This window comes from Vombatus ursinus, unplaced genomic scaffold, assembly GCF_900497805.2.
Source record: "Vombatus ursinus unplaced genomic scaffold, bare-nosed wombat genome assembly UNPS02005459.1, whole genome shotgun sequence".
NCBI lineage: Eukaryota > Metazoa > Chordata > Mammalia > Diprotodontia > Vombatidae > Vombatus > Vombatus ursinus.
Window position 1 is genome coordinate 14160351 of NW_020945237.1, and position 15161 is coordinate 14175511.

Consider the following 15161-nt stretch of genomic DNA (forward strand, 5'->3'; position numbering starts at 1 on the left):
TGAGATAGGTGCTGTTATTATCCTCATTTTACAGAGAAGGAAATTGAGGCTGAGAGAGGTCAAGGCAGGATTTGCTCTCATCTTCCTGACTCCACGTGAGGTGCTCTATCCACTCCCACCAGCCTAGTAGCCTAACCTAGGAAGGTTAAGAGGGCCACTCGAAGGTCATATCTATTTTCATCTCCTTTCCTCACCCTTAGAAGAGAGAACAGATCCCACAAATTGTTCCTTAAAAAGCCTCTCGTCTCCTCTCCTTTCCTCTCTTAATTCTTATTTTAGCTTCTATTTAATACTTGTGCCCCTCAACCATGAAATCCCACATTATCATTCTAAATGCTTTTGGGAGAAGGGAGAGAAATAGAATACATAGATTTTATAAAAGTGGTTCATTGAAACCAAGTGGAAGTCTACTTTTCAACAGATAAAAGCATTTATACATTATCAAGAATGGGAAGTATTTAACGTGATGAGACAGATAAAGCTTATTCAGCAAAGATCCACAGAAATTTAATTTGTCAGTTTTCTTTCTCCTAAGAAGAGGTGAAGTTGACTTCTCTTCCCTTCATCTTTTCCAGGCCACCATATTAGCAGATTGGGCAGTTACATGGTACAGTAGATAGAATGCTAGACCAGGAGTTAAAACCTGGCCTCAGACACTTACAAGCTCTGTGAGGTGACCCTGGCAAGTCAGTTAACCTTGTCTGCCTCAGTTTCCTCTTCTGTAAAATAAGCTGGAGAAGGAAATGGCAAACCAGTATCTCAGCCATGAAAACCCCAAATGGATGCATGAAGAATTGGACATGACTGAAAATGACTGAACAAAAACATTAGCAGAATTACAAGAAGTAACATGTTCAGTTCTCTATGCTCTGATGACCTCCTTCTCCCTTACTCAATATTTTTATCGGTTGATTTTTTTATTCGTAAGATCATAGATTCAGAGCTGAGAGGAATCTTAGAGATCACTTAGTGTAATCCTCTCATTTTACAGATGAAGAATCTTAGGTTAAATGATTTGTCCAAGGTCACTGGGATAATGAGGAGCAAAGCTGGGATTTGAACCCAGTTTATCTGATTCACTCTTGAATGAAATGGGGGTTGGGGGGTGGGAAGGGAAGAGAATAAGCACTTATATAGCACCTGGAGAGAGCAATGTGCCTGCAGTCAGGAAGACCTGAGGTCAAATCTGGCCTCAGACACTTACTAGCTGTGTGACCCTGGGCAAGCCACTTAATCTCATTTGCTTTAATCAACTGGAGAAGGAAATGGCAAATCACTCTGGTATCTTTCCCAAGAAAACCCCATATATACACCATTGGTATGCCACGGTCTACAGGGTCAGGAAGAGTCAGACACAGATGTACAACAACAACATGCCAGGCACTGTGCTAAGCACTCTACAACTATTATCTCATTTCATCCTTACAACTACCCTGGGAGGGAGGTACTATTATGATACCCATTTTATAGTTGGGGAAACTGAGGCAAACAGAAGTTAAGTGACTTGCCCAGGGTCATACAGCTGGGAAGTTATCTGAGGTCATATCTGAATTCATTATCTTCCTGACTTCCTGACTCCAGGCCCAGTATTCTATCCACTTTGCTCTATACATGCCCAGAAATATTAAGAGCATCTCCCCAGTGGGATCAATTTAGAAATACACATATTTGTGTTGTACTGTTGGACTTGGAGTCAGGTAAACCTGATGCTCAATAGTTGTGTGACTCTGGGAAAGTCAATCTTTCTATGTGCCTTAGACTAGAGATGTCCAACATTTGGGGAAGTGCAACAGAACTAGATTAAAATGTAAATTGGGAAATATTTAACAAAATAAATAAAACACAATAGAACACGGATAATGTTAACGTGTGGTTTTTCTAAGTCATTATGTGGCCTGTGGAGATCCTTATGTATGGTGCAGTGACTCCCATTTCTGTTTGGGTTTGACACTACTGCCTTAAGACAACTTCCCCAGAGCTACAGAACTCATTCTTGCCCCCACTGATGAAATCATTGATCCTTCATGTATCTTCTGCACATAGCTCTGCTGATTGCCTTGTCCAAGATGGAGCAGGCACACAGACTCAGCTGGATGAAAAATCCAGGGCTGGGTCTAAACAAAGCTAAAATATCCCCATGAAAAGTAGAAAATTAATTATCACCACGATCCTCATCATCACTGCTGTTTATGTGGTACTTGAAGGTTAACAAAGTGCTTTACATACATTATCTCATTCAATGATTACAACAACCCATGTGAAGCTGATCATGCGAGCGCTACAATTAACTACATTGATGGAAGCATAATATCCATAATGAAGGGGAGGTGATAGTGTCTGTACTCTGCCATGTTCTGACCACATCTGAAGTCTTGCCCATTCTGGGCAGGCCATTTTAGAAAGGCATAATCTTGAGCAAGCCTGGTGGAAGACCAGATGGAGAGGGGACTTGAAACTATACTATGTAAGAACTGGTTGAATGAACTCTTTACCGGGGACATGACTGTTGCTTTTGGGCATGTGAAAGGCTGTCATGTGGAAAAGTAACTATACCTGCTTTGCTTGTGGGGATTACACTTGTTTTGCCAGAGGGCAGAACCAAGTGTAAATGGGCACAAGGACCATTTAATAACTATGTATTGAAGTTTCAGAGACTGAGATTTCAGATCTATATAACTTTTTATCAACCAAGCTGTCCAAAAATGGGACAGATGATCTTGGCAGGTATGAGCTCGCCAATACTAGAGATCTGCAAATGGCAGCTGCAGGACAGCTGGTTGGGGATGTAGAGGTAGATCCTCTGGTAAAGGGGATTCCTGGTTAGTCATGGGTTGGGCTAGATAACCTCTGAGATCCCTTCCAACTCTATGATGCCATGCTTTTATAACACAATGAGGAAACAGGTTCAGAGAGGCTTGCCCACATTGTTCATCAGGGGCAGATGAGGAACCTGAACCCAGGTATTCCACATCAAAACACAGGATTCTTAACCTGGGGTCTGTGAACTTAAGTTTTTAAGAACTGTTTTGATAACTGTTATTTCAATATAATGGGTTTCCTTGATAATCCTATGTACTGTGCTTTATGGATTTAAAAACATTTTTCTGAGAAGGGGTGCACAGGTTTTACCAGACTACCCAAGGAGTACAAGACCCCCCAAAAGGTCTACAGTGAAGGCAGAATGATGTAGTGGAGAGAACACTGGGTTTAAAGACAGAGTCCAAATTGGTCTAGATTCTGGCCCTGCTATTTACTTACTTGTATAACACTAGACAAATAATTTGACCTCCATGGGCCTTAGTAAAATTGTAAAATGAGAGCTGGACAAGCTGGCTTCTAGCTCTAAATCAGGGAACGTCTTTCATCTTGCTACGAACCACTAAATCTATACAGCGCTAAACAGTGCCAAATCTTCAGAAACACAGGACTGAACTCTGCTTTTAAAGTTGCCTTAAAGGGAGAGGGGGCGCATTTTAGCATCCGCTCTGTAAATAAGACAACAGTTGCTAGTATTCTTTCGATCTCAGTTTCCCCATCTATAAAATGGAGATAATAATGACACCTTCCTTGAAGGATTGTTGTGAGGATTAAATGAGATAATATACGTGAAATGCTTTGTCAACCATAAAGCTCTAGATAAATACTAGCTATTATTGTTATTATTACTCATTCCTGGTCCCACTTTGCCTCTTGTCCCTTTAAGGGCAACAGCTCTGGGACTAGGCTCATGAAAAGACAGGGTCTTGGGGTGCCATGTTCTCTGTTTGGACCTCCAGTCAGGAACATCTACCACTATATGGTTCTAGGAACAGAAAAAATCTGTAAGTTTACCAAAGGCCTGGGATGTGTCTGGAAGTTACATTCCCAGCTTTCAAGCCTGTGCTTAGACCACTTCTGGACAGCCTCTTTTGGCAAGCAAATATGACCTAATTGATAAAAGTGTAGTTACCTCCTCGGCACACTCACTAAACCACTAAAGGAATGAAAAAACACTTTTGGTAGGGTAGAAAAAGCAATGGATTTGGTGTTAGAAGACCTGGATTCAAATCATGCCATAATCACTTACTACCTGTGTAACTCTGGGCAAGTCATTAACCCCTCTTGGCCTCAGTTTCCTTATTTGTAAAATGACGGGGTTAAACTGGATGACATTATCATCATCAGTCCTTCCAGCTCTCCCTCTGGGACCTCCTGATCCACTTCTGATATCAGCAAGAGAGGTGGAAAATCCAGTATTTCCTTGTTCTCAATGGGTAAAACATGACATTTTTTCCATTATGGTCATAAGGAAAACAGTAATAAAACATGCAAGTGTAAACATGCAAGCTCTTGTTTTACCCATTGTTTAAACAGAAATGATAATAACAGTAATAATAAATCTCATTCATATAGGTCACTTTCCTTTCAATAAGCTTTCCTTGGAATAATCCTCCCTCTGTTACTCATTGCCTCGGGGCAATCCCTTAACCTAACTGAGGCACACTCAGTTCATCTGTAAAATGAGGGGTTTGGTGTAGATGGCTTTTAGTTTTCCTTTCAATTAGTCCTTATTTACCTTCTAAATCAGCGGTATTTAACCTTTTGGTATGGTGTGAACTCTTTTGGAAATATCTATGAGCCTATGAAAAAGTTCAGGAGCTTAGTGAGACTCTGAGAAATTCAATGACTTGTTCAGGGCCACATAGCTAACAAGTGTCTGAAGCAGGGAGGGATTCCAGGTCTCCTAACTCCAAAGGAGGCTCTATGTTACAACAAACATCTGCATTTAAAACTGAAAGGTATAGGAAGAAGCATATAGCCAGGGGGGTTGGCTGGATAGCTCTTTTCCTGTCAACTTTAAAAAACACAAAACCCAACCCTCTCTGGATCTCATTAACATGAATATGCTGTTAGCAAATTGAAGATTTTGGTTAAAACTTTGGTATCCCCAAACCACAGCACACTGAAAACTTGAGTTTAGGAGGGGACAAGGAGGAAAGGCTGGACAAAGGCAGCGTACAAGAGCTGCCGGGAGGCCGATTCTGTCCAGTGGCGGTCTGCTTCTAGCCAGCAGTGTCTATTCATTTCTGTTTCTCGACTTTATGAACGCTGTTTTTAAAGACACAAGAAGCTTGGGGTTGTTGTTTTCTTTCAGGATTTCCTAGTCCTCCTTTCCCGTTCTCCATCTTCTGAACAATTATTTGTCAAGCCTTTCCTTCTCACTACCCTGCTTAGTCCCCACTGACCCTCTGATGCAGGGTATTTAAACCTTTTGGTGTGTCATGGACCTCTTTGGGAATCTGGTGAAGGTTATGCACTTCTCAGAATGTTCTCAATGCATAAAATGAAATACACAGGATTACAAAGGAAACCAATTTTAATGAAATGTGCTTATTAAAAATATGAAAAAAAAAGTTTATAGTCCCTGGTAAGATCCACTACTCTAATTCCTTTAACCCCAAATCTCCTAGAAGGTCCATCCTAAAGATTACAGTTGAACCCCAGCAGAGCCTATTTGAGGAGACTATTGCCACAGTCATGAGCAGAGAAGTACCAGGTACAAGAGCAGCTAAAAGACTACCTTTTAGACTTAATTTGAAAGTTTATTTACTGATTTAGAATATGTTGCTTTGCACCGCCTTCCTTGGAAGCACATCTGGGGTCTGGAATGAAAGTGGCAATCAACCTGATTGAGATTTGCTAAAAATTAAAATAAGCATCCTTTAGAAAATTTATCTGAAAAAACAGAGATTCAACTGTGACCTCCAGCTCCCAGCCCCTCTAATGCCTGGGCCTTTCCTACACAGGACCACCCACTCCAGTTCTCACTGTGCACTTTCTCCTTTTATACTTCAGGTTTTTTTTTTTAATTTAATGTCTAGGCTTTCTTCATTTGCTTTTTAAAGGCTGTCTATTTATACATTTAGCACAGAGCCTTGTACATAGTGGACATTTAACACAATACCTAATACATGTTAGTAGAATTTATTTATTCTTAAAATGCAGTAAAATTTATCATTGAACTAATTTCAAATATTATTACTCTTTATATTACTGTTATATCTTTTTCTATAGATAGAACCTATAGAAAAACCTTTCTTAGGTTTTTACCTTAACCTAAGGTAAATACTAGCTATTATTTAGCTTAACCTTTTCTGAGTCATGGATCCCTTTGGAAACAGTCTGGTGATGCCTATGGACTCCTTCTCAGAATAATGTTTTTAACAGCACAAAATAAAATATGGAGGATTACAAAGGAAACCAAATTTTAGTGAATATACATATATAGTATATATGTATGCATGCAGATTTTAAAGTTCATGGCACTTCGTGTAAGAACCCCTCTTCTTACACGAACCTTAAATTCTGACCTCTTATTATCAGGATTGAATACCAGATTCTTTCTCTCTAATTGTCTGCATACAAATTTAATGAATTTCAAAACCCTGTAGATGTTTCGTCATTTAGGATGTTTTTGATGGAAGAACTCTTTATAAACCTGGCCTTAATTTTTAACAATGATATAGAAGTCATATTTTGTATTAAAAAGTACCTAACACTACCAACCAAATACAGAGCTAGATACTGCTGAAAGTATCAAAAGATACCCATGAAATTAAACTACAAATTTATTCTAACAGAGGGGGGGAACGGCATTAGAGAAAAGCATTGGTCCTGTCAGAAGAAATTGGGTTTAAATCCTTATTCTGATATTTGCTAGCCCAGTGACCTTGGACAAGTCCTTGTCTTTCTGAGCTTCAGTTTCCTTAATCTGTAAAATGGGGATAATATCTACACTCATTTACCTTAAGGGGTTCTTGTGAGGATCAAAAGAGACGATGGATATAGAGTATGTCGTAAACCTTAAAGTTCTTTATAAATACAAGTGTGTTATTATTATTACTGCTTTTGTTGTTGTTGTTAGTCTATTAGGGGAAAAAGGAAACAATTTCATTTGGCAAGAAACTCATATGGGAGATCCAAAAGTATGCCATTAAACCCAACCAAAAAAGAGATCATTTTATCCCCACAGTTCTTCGTTTTCTGCTGATTATAGGAAGATAATGAGATAATGTATGTGAATGTTTTTTATAACCAATGAATAATATGAATATAGGTTACTTGTATAGAGCTTTAAGGTTTTCCAAGCACTTTACACAATCTCATTGGATCCTTAAAACAATCTTGTGAGGTAGATGGTATTATTAACTGCATTTTACAGATAAGGAAACTGAGGGCAAGAGAGGTTATGTCCAGGATAATAGAGCTAACTAGTACATGTTGGAAGTGGTCTTTGATCAGGTCTTCCTGTCTCTAAGCTCATTCAGCCCTCTGTCTTCCAGGCCTTACTGCTTCTCTCAGGGAAAGCTGATCCACTACCATAGTGGAACACAAATATTTGAAAATGACATATAATCAGATAGACACAATTGACAATAAGCCATTGAAAACATGAAGAAGACTGATTTACACTAATGATAGGATGAGGAAACATATAGCATTGAGTTTTTTAAGTAAACACTTTTGCCCTTCGCTAATAACTGACAATTATAAGTCCTCAACAGGAAGGTGGCCCAGTGGAGAGACAACACTGTACCTGGAGACAGACACGAGTTCTAATTCTACCTCAGTCACTTAGCTGTGTGACCATGAACTAGTAGTCACTTAACCTCATTGTGCCTCTGTTTCCTTCTCTGTAAAATGGGGATGATAATAGCACTTATAATAATAGCATTTTCCAGGATTTTCTGAGGATCCAATGAGATCCTATTTGTAAAGCACTCTGTAAACCTTAAAGGGCTATATACATGGTAGCTAATACTATTAAACAAAATTTGTCCAAAGTAACTATTCATACTATTTCAAGGATATATATATATATATATATGTAAATATATATATAAATACACAATACAAATAATAAATATATTTTGTAGATATTTAATAAACATATACAATATAGAAATAAAAGTATAAAATAAATTTATATATAATAAAAATAAAATAACACAAAAAGTAATTATGCTTTAAGTGTATTTATGTCTAGCCGTTCAATACTTATGAAATGGTTACCTCTATATGGACACACCATGAGGTACTGGGATGAGGGGAAGCTAATTGGGAGGAAATAAATAACTTTGACTCAGTTTCCTTGTCTGTAAAATGAATTGGAGAAGGAAAGGGCAAACCACTTCAGTATCTTTGTCAAGAAAACCCCAAACACAGTCACAAGGAGTTGTACATGACTGAAAAACAACAGCAAATAACAGGCATTGCTCCTGGCTTTGTGGAGTTTATAGTCTAATATACCAGAGCCTTGTGCCTTTCCAAGTCAATCACTTGACTTTTTCTTTAGGGCTTAAAAGAATCTGGCTTTATTATTTCTTGGTTTGTTTGCTTGGAGGAGGTGTGTGTATATGTATACACATATGCATATGTATATATGTATACATATAGACATATACACATAATATACATATGTGTGCATGTATATGTATGTGCACTATATATAGATATGTATGTATGTATGTATGCATGCATGTATGTATGTATGTATGTATGTATCTAAAGAAATGAGATGTAACCTACCAATTAGATCTTCAAAAGCAGAGCCTAAAAGCTTACCTACCTCTAAGTGGAAGCTATGCTTTCTGGTCTAAGAAAGATTATTTCAAACCCAAAGATTATTCCAAAAAGTTGTTTAATAAGAGAATACGTAAACCTAGCTAAGGACAATTGGGCATAACAATAGTCTCAACTGGAACTCTCTCTGAATTATCTTGGAGCACATCAAAATAGAAGAAAATGCATGCTCTGAACAATGCCCCAGTTTATTTCTTAAATATTTTCCACATATTTTTCAAAGGGGAGTAGAAAAGAGAAATTGCAATATCCCCCTTGCTCCCCCAACCAACAAAATGATCCAGAAGTAAACAAAACACTTTTTAGTTTTCTTGAAAAGAAGGGAGGATTCTTCAAGTAGGTATTAATTGCCAGATGTAGTAGGGATGGTTTGGGAGTGGGGCTAAAGAAGGGAAAGGGGCAGAGAGCAAAAACAAAACAAAACAACAACAAAAAACTAACCCCCAACTCTCTTTGGAAAGAGATTTCTGCCTTAACATTTAAACATTTACTCTCTCAGTTTGGCAGTCTGAAAGTCTGCCATGTCTACTACATACTCAAATAGAAGCAGACAGAAAGAAAAAAGACCCCATTTTGATATGCTGCTTCCTTCCTGGCCTCCCTTTTCCCTAGTTTCTAAAATGTCCTTTGTTTTTCTCAGCAGATTTCTCTTGGGCAGCTCACATGGACTCGAATGAAAAATGTGCTTGAGGCTTGTCTGGACTATTTGCGGAACCAAGTATATCGGAATTAAGGAAACAGAAGTATATACTGAAGCCATTTAAATGCCAAATTTACAATACTCGGCTGAGCAAACAAAACAAAACAAAGGCAGAATTGATTCAAAGAAATAGCTAACCTAATCTTTTGAAACAATTGTTTGACTGAACTCAATCAATTTCCCTTCCTCAACTGCACACTGGTTTTCATGAGTAGAGCTAGTCTGACTTATCCTTAGTACAGGGATTCATAACCTGGGTTCTGTGAACTTAAATATTTTTTGCTAACTGTAGTTCAATAAAATTGGTTTCCTTTATAATTGTGTGCATTTTATTTTATGCATTTAAAAACATTATCCTAATAAAGCAGTCACAGACTTTATCAGATCGCCCAAGTTGCCAACTTTGCCAATGTTACAAAAATAGTTAAGAAACCCTAACATACTAGGTGGCCATCCCCCTAAAATAATAAATAATATATAGGCAAATGAGAGCAGGGAATAGTGCCTTGATAAATCTCCTTAACTTAGATAAGATAATGCACAGGATCACAGGATCTTAGATCCAGAGCTCAGAAGCCATCTGGTTTAACATTTTCATTTTACAGATGAGGGAACTGAGACCAAAGCAGATGCTGAAGTCATGCAGGTACCAAGCATCAGAGGGAGGATTTGAACCCAGGTCCCCTGATGCTTTCTATTAATTCCTAATTGTTGTTGGTTATCTAATTTCAAGAGCACAAAAACAGCAGTGTATTTCACTTTCCATGAAGTTGCAAAACATACAATTCTGATAAAGGGAAGTCATATTGTTTAGTCAGACTTTGTCCCAGAGAGTTAAAAAAAAACTTTCAGAGTCCAGCAATGTTCCTGCGAATAAAATTAAGTCACCTACAAGACCAATTCCTCTTACCTCCACATCCTTTTTAAGTTTCTCAAGAAACATCTTTTTGTTGTTGTCATCGATATAAATCTTTTGGCCGTCATTGATGAAATCATTATCCTTTAAAGTTGGCAGTTCTTTGGCCTGAGACAAAGAAGCAAAAATATGGGTCAGTGGGCTTTAAAAACTGTGCATATCTCCTTAAGAGATTCTACCAAAAAATTAAGCTTAGCCTGCTGACAGCAGAACACAAAGGTAGCTAAGTGTCTTGGAGACCGCCAGGGGGCACAAGTGAGCCACATGACTGGAAGTAGAACCTCTTGGAATGGAGGACGAGCCCCACTACACAATGAGCACCATGAAAATATCCCCTCATGGCTGTTAACTTTTGCATAGAAATGGAGCTGATTGTTGTCCTAGGTTCCTTTCTAGTTGCCAGGGTAGCCTTCTACTTGGAGGACTGTGAGGACGTCTGGAATCGTCACGTTTTCTTATTGGCACCAAAGCAGCATACCAGAAATGTCCTATTACCTCACCTCCTTCTTGCTGGGTACATCTCACAAACATGTTTCTATGTGCAAGGAATGAGTAACAGCTACAACAAACTCATCCATAAGCATTATGCTTGGTGCCAAAAATCAGCTGCCTGAGTCAGAGCCAACATGCACAGTTTGGGATGATTTACACAACTCTTACAGGTCTTGGTAGAACTCACCCAGAAGGCAATTTTAATTCGATTTGGACAGTGTTCGAGAAAACGGCATCTTTTGAAAGATGGAAACATTTCAAGATGGCAAAAGTCCAGCCCCACAAATAAATAAGGGATTCAGAATGCAATTCGATTTCACTCAAGCAAACTAATGCATGGCTAAGGATGACTGTCATAACCTACTTGGAAAAGTAAGGCTAATGGTGACCAGAATAATTAATGAGGAGCACATGCACACGTATGAAAGCATTGTGCAACAATCCTATCTTTTAAAACACCTGTTTGGAGTATTCCATTTCACTGAATGCAACAAGTATTCCAGGGGAGTGAAACAGCAAAAAAAAAAAAAAAATTAAAAAAAAAATCCCAAACAAACTTAGCTGGCCATTGTCTGTTCCCTCTAGTTGGAAGGAATCCAAATCAATACACTGTCTGTGACCTTGGATAGTATTGTTAAGGAACCCTTGAATATTGTTCTTTTTTCAGACACATAAATTGAAAGAAAACAATTGCTCCCGAAAAGATTTTCTTCTCCAAGAAAATGACATCAAATTAAAAAAATAAATAAATAAAAACACTTAAAGTGACAAAAGGAAACTCACTGGATGGATTCATTGAATCACCCTAAATCCTGGGCTGCTAATTAAAAAAAAATACACTTCTGACTCTTAGTAAACCCTACTAATTGGGTTTAAATTTATTGGAGAAGAAAAGTATGAAATGGTGTTATATTCTTGATTATATTAAAGATCTTGCCAAAATAATTATCCTTGCAAAGCCATGAACATTCAAAGATGGATAATAGGGAGATTCTGATGAAAAAAAAAATCAGCAGACAGACCTACTTCTACAACACATTTATGAAGTGTCAGAGACATAAGGAAAGAAAAAAGAAAAATGGGAAAATACTAGAGGCACAACATGAAGGTGGGCCAGGCCAACTTAACCTCTAAATTTTGGCCATGAATACTTGTAAAACTATGTAGAAAAGATAAACATAATTTAAACAGTCTGAGAATGACTAAGCTCATGGTGGTTGTTAAAAGCCAATTTTACTAGGAAGATATGAGTTGTTTTTTGTTTTTTTTTAAAGAACTGCAAACAGTGAATGATTCACCTTTAGTGTCTCAGTTTCCTCATCCACAAAGTACTTGAACTAGAGGACTGGTAAACTCCCTCCCAGGTCTAAATCAACAATCCTGTGAAGATTTACAATGAATGGAGTGCAGTATTTGAAATTTAAGGATCCAAAAAGATGACAAACAAAAAATTAAAAATAAGAATAAACTCATTAGAAAGCCCAAAAGCTATTTACAAACACATGAGCACTCAGAAAGAGGAATGAAGTGAGGTCATTCTTAGTCCAGATAATTCAGACACTTTTGTTCAAGTGATTCTTTGGGAAGGGAAGAGAGGGAAAGGGGCAGGTGGGACTTGAATTATTGGGAAAATTGCTGCAATTTTCCCTTTTATGTTGTCTGCATAGGAAAATATGTCACTAAGTAGGGAAAGGGGAAGGAAATGAATTTAGGTTTTGGTTAGCAAAAGAAATCTGGAAGTATGAATGCTAGGCTCTAGGGAAGACAGACGGCATGTTACAAATTGGATCTGTGTTTGCAATACAATTAATTCAAATTCATAAAGATTAAACCAATGCCATTTGGGGGGCTAGACCAGCAGAAGTACTTCATGCAAGAGGCGGAAATAACAAACGTACATCAAAGTAGACACAAATTATGTACAAATACAGCGCAATTTCAGGGTATCCTTCGTCTTCTAAGATTTGGCAGCTAGGTGAGAAACTCTAGGGACAGGGGAATTGAAATATCATATGCTCATATTTCTCTGGTGAAGGCAATACTAGGACTGGTGATTTCATCAGTGAGGGCACTCCCTCCGTGCCTTATTAGGTGGTCATCATTAGTTGTTAGAACTGGAAATAAAACCACAAGGTCATCAGCCTTCTGGTAATGGGTTTCTCCAAACTCAGCTAGGTTGGGTCATCATATGAAAGACAGAGAGAGTCCATTACCAGGTCCATACTGAAAGCCTTTACAAGTTGGTAAGACCCACCCGACCTTGTGATCAACTGGCACAGCTGTTAACAATCCAAGGACACCTGCATGCCATGATAAAGCATTAGAGTAGGACTTTACTGGAAGAAGAAAAAAAAAAGAGGATCTGGAAAATGGGTTGATCTGTTCCTGGGAAGAGACAACAAAAAAGGAGAAGAAAACTTTCTTCTTCTTCTCCCTCTCTCTTGCATGGCATGTGCTATTCAAGGGCCATAGTTCAGGTGTTGTTTTCTCCCTTTGAGGTTTCGGGGACTTCATGGCACAATGGGAAGAACAATGAGTTCAGAATCAGCAGATCTAGGTTCAGATTCTGATTCTGCCACGTATTACCCTTCTGATCCTTTTGATCTTGGGCAAACTAAACTTTTCTGAGCCTTGGTTTTCTCCCTTTCAGTTCGAAAATCCTATCATCCTCTCTAGGAGAATGAGGCTTCACTTTCCAACTGACTTGGGGGAATGTATATCAATACCTTTTATGTGTCATTAACTATGCTAGTAGTCTAAGTGTTGCTTAAACCAATGTATACATATCCCAAGGGGCACAAAGTCTCATTTTATTCAATAAGCTAAGAATTATGCTTGGTTGCTTTCTTCATCCTTTAGTCCAGAGACTGTATGTGTCCTGAAAAGAGACCAGAATACTGATGGAACAACAAACATAACCATCAATCCTTGGGTCATACTATCAGTTTATCAATGCACATGTTACTATTAAGTGTGATGATAAAGGTTTCTTGAATTTAATCATTTGGATTAAGATTAAATTGCATTACTTCAAATTTTGGTGTTTTCCACCCCCTAAATAAAATTGTTTTCTTTAAAACCAGAATATCCAGGACCTGATTTATCTTTCTAGTTTTTCTTTGTTTTCTGGTTTGATAAACCAACCAACAATTCATCACACAAAATTTCCGTTTTATATATCATCATACTTTGAATACAATTTACTTTACATATGAGCTAGGGACAGACACATGGCTCTGTTTCTTCACTCATAAGATGGGAAAATAATGTCTATCCTATTAACTTTAGAGGGCAACTGTGAGAATAAAATGAGCTAAGGGAATGAAAATGCTTTTAAAAAATAAAGGCATCATACAATTGCAAGGTGAAATTGTTACTTTTATATTACTGGTTTTTTATGTTTTATCTTACTGTTACATTAATTTTTACCTCAACCATTTCCAAGATTATTGTTGTTTGTCCTTCTCGAAGAGGACCAATGACATCAGAATGGTGATGTCTTGACTTACAAGTGAACTGGATTTAAGTGAGGCAGGGCTGTGCAAAGTCACCAGCCTCACTGTCTCTTCCAGAGTCATCTGGGTACAGTGGCAAGACATAGATCAGGACTACTGGCGATGGCCCTGGATGCAGTGGGAGACCTTGGCCTTTTTAAGCTAAGGTCTTTCCCAGGTCTCAGTGTGTCTGAGGCAACACCCATTCAGTGATTAAGGCCAGGTAAGAAATGAGACAAAGGACTGAGACAGACACACAAACATTTTCAAGTACCAAAGAATGCCACCGTTCATAGCACATGGGAAATAGGGAGAACAGGTTTGTATGACATAAGGAGTACTCAACTACTAGGTTCAAATCACACCTTCAACACTAACTAGCTGTGTGACCATGACAGTCACTACACCTCCCTTAAACCCTGTAAATGGTGGTGTTGGCAACGACATCAACACCATACCTGTAGTACTTCTTTTACACTTTTCCTTCCCCCCTTCCCCTCCTGCCACATTCAGGGGCTGGCAGAAGGATTGATGAGATATTTATGAAAAGGGTTTTGTAAACTTAAAAGCACTATGTGTCTTGTCATTATTAAACTGAAACCCATATGAAACTGTTGATTATGGCTTAAGGAGAATCACAGATGCATGTGATGGGAACACAAATGAACACAGACGCAGCTTCCCAAGAAAACTGGATACGGGATTCTAAGTATGCATATAACGAACTATCTCAGGGCCTGAAGAGAAGTAATGAGGATGATTTAAAGAGAGATAAAATGATTTTAGGTAGAGTCAGACAATGAATGGTTACTTCCTTGAGCTCAACAGCAGATATAAATTATCCAGAGGACTGGGCTTGGGGTAGAACAAGACACACACACAAAAAATTCCAAAGGAACAGCTGTGAAATTTATTGCTCTCATTTCTGAAATGACCA

General features: G+C 38.2%; 1 protein-coding gene across 1 annotated transcript in view; it reads right to left on the minus strand.

The window, feature by feature from the left end:
• The window catches only part of PIP4K2A (phosphatidylinositol-5-phosphate 4-kinase type 2 alpha), a 204204-nt gene that overhangs the window by 9039 nt on the left and 180004 nt on the right, over positions 1-15161 (minus strand). Inside the window, exon 7 of the mRNA XM_027847829.1 lies at positions 10233-10346. Within this exon, the coding sequence (XP_027703630.1) occupies positions 10233-10346 (114 nt within the window). The remainder of the gene's footprint in view (positions 1-10232; positions 10347-15161) is intronic.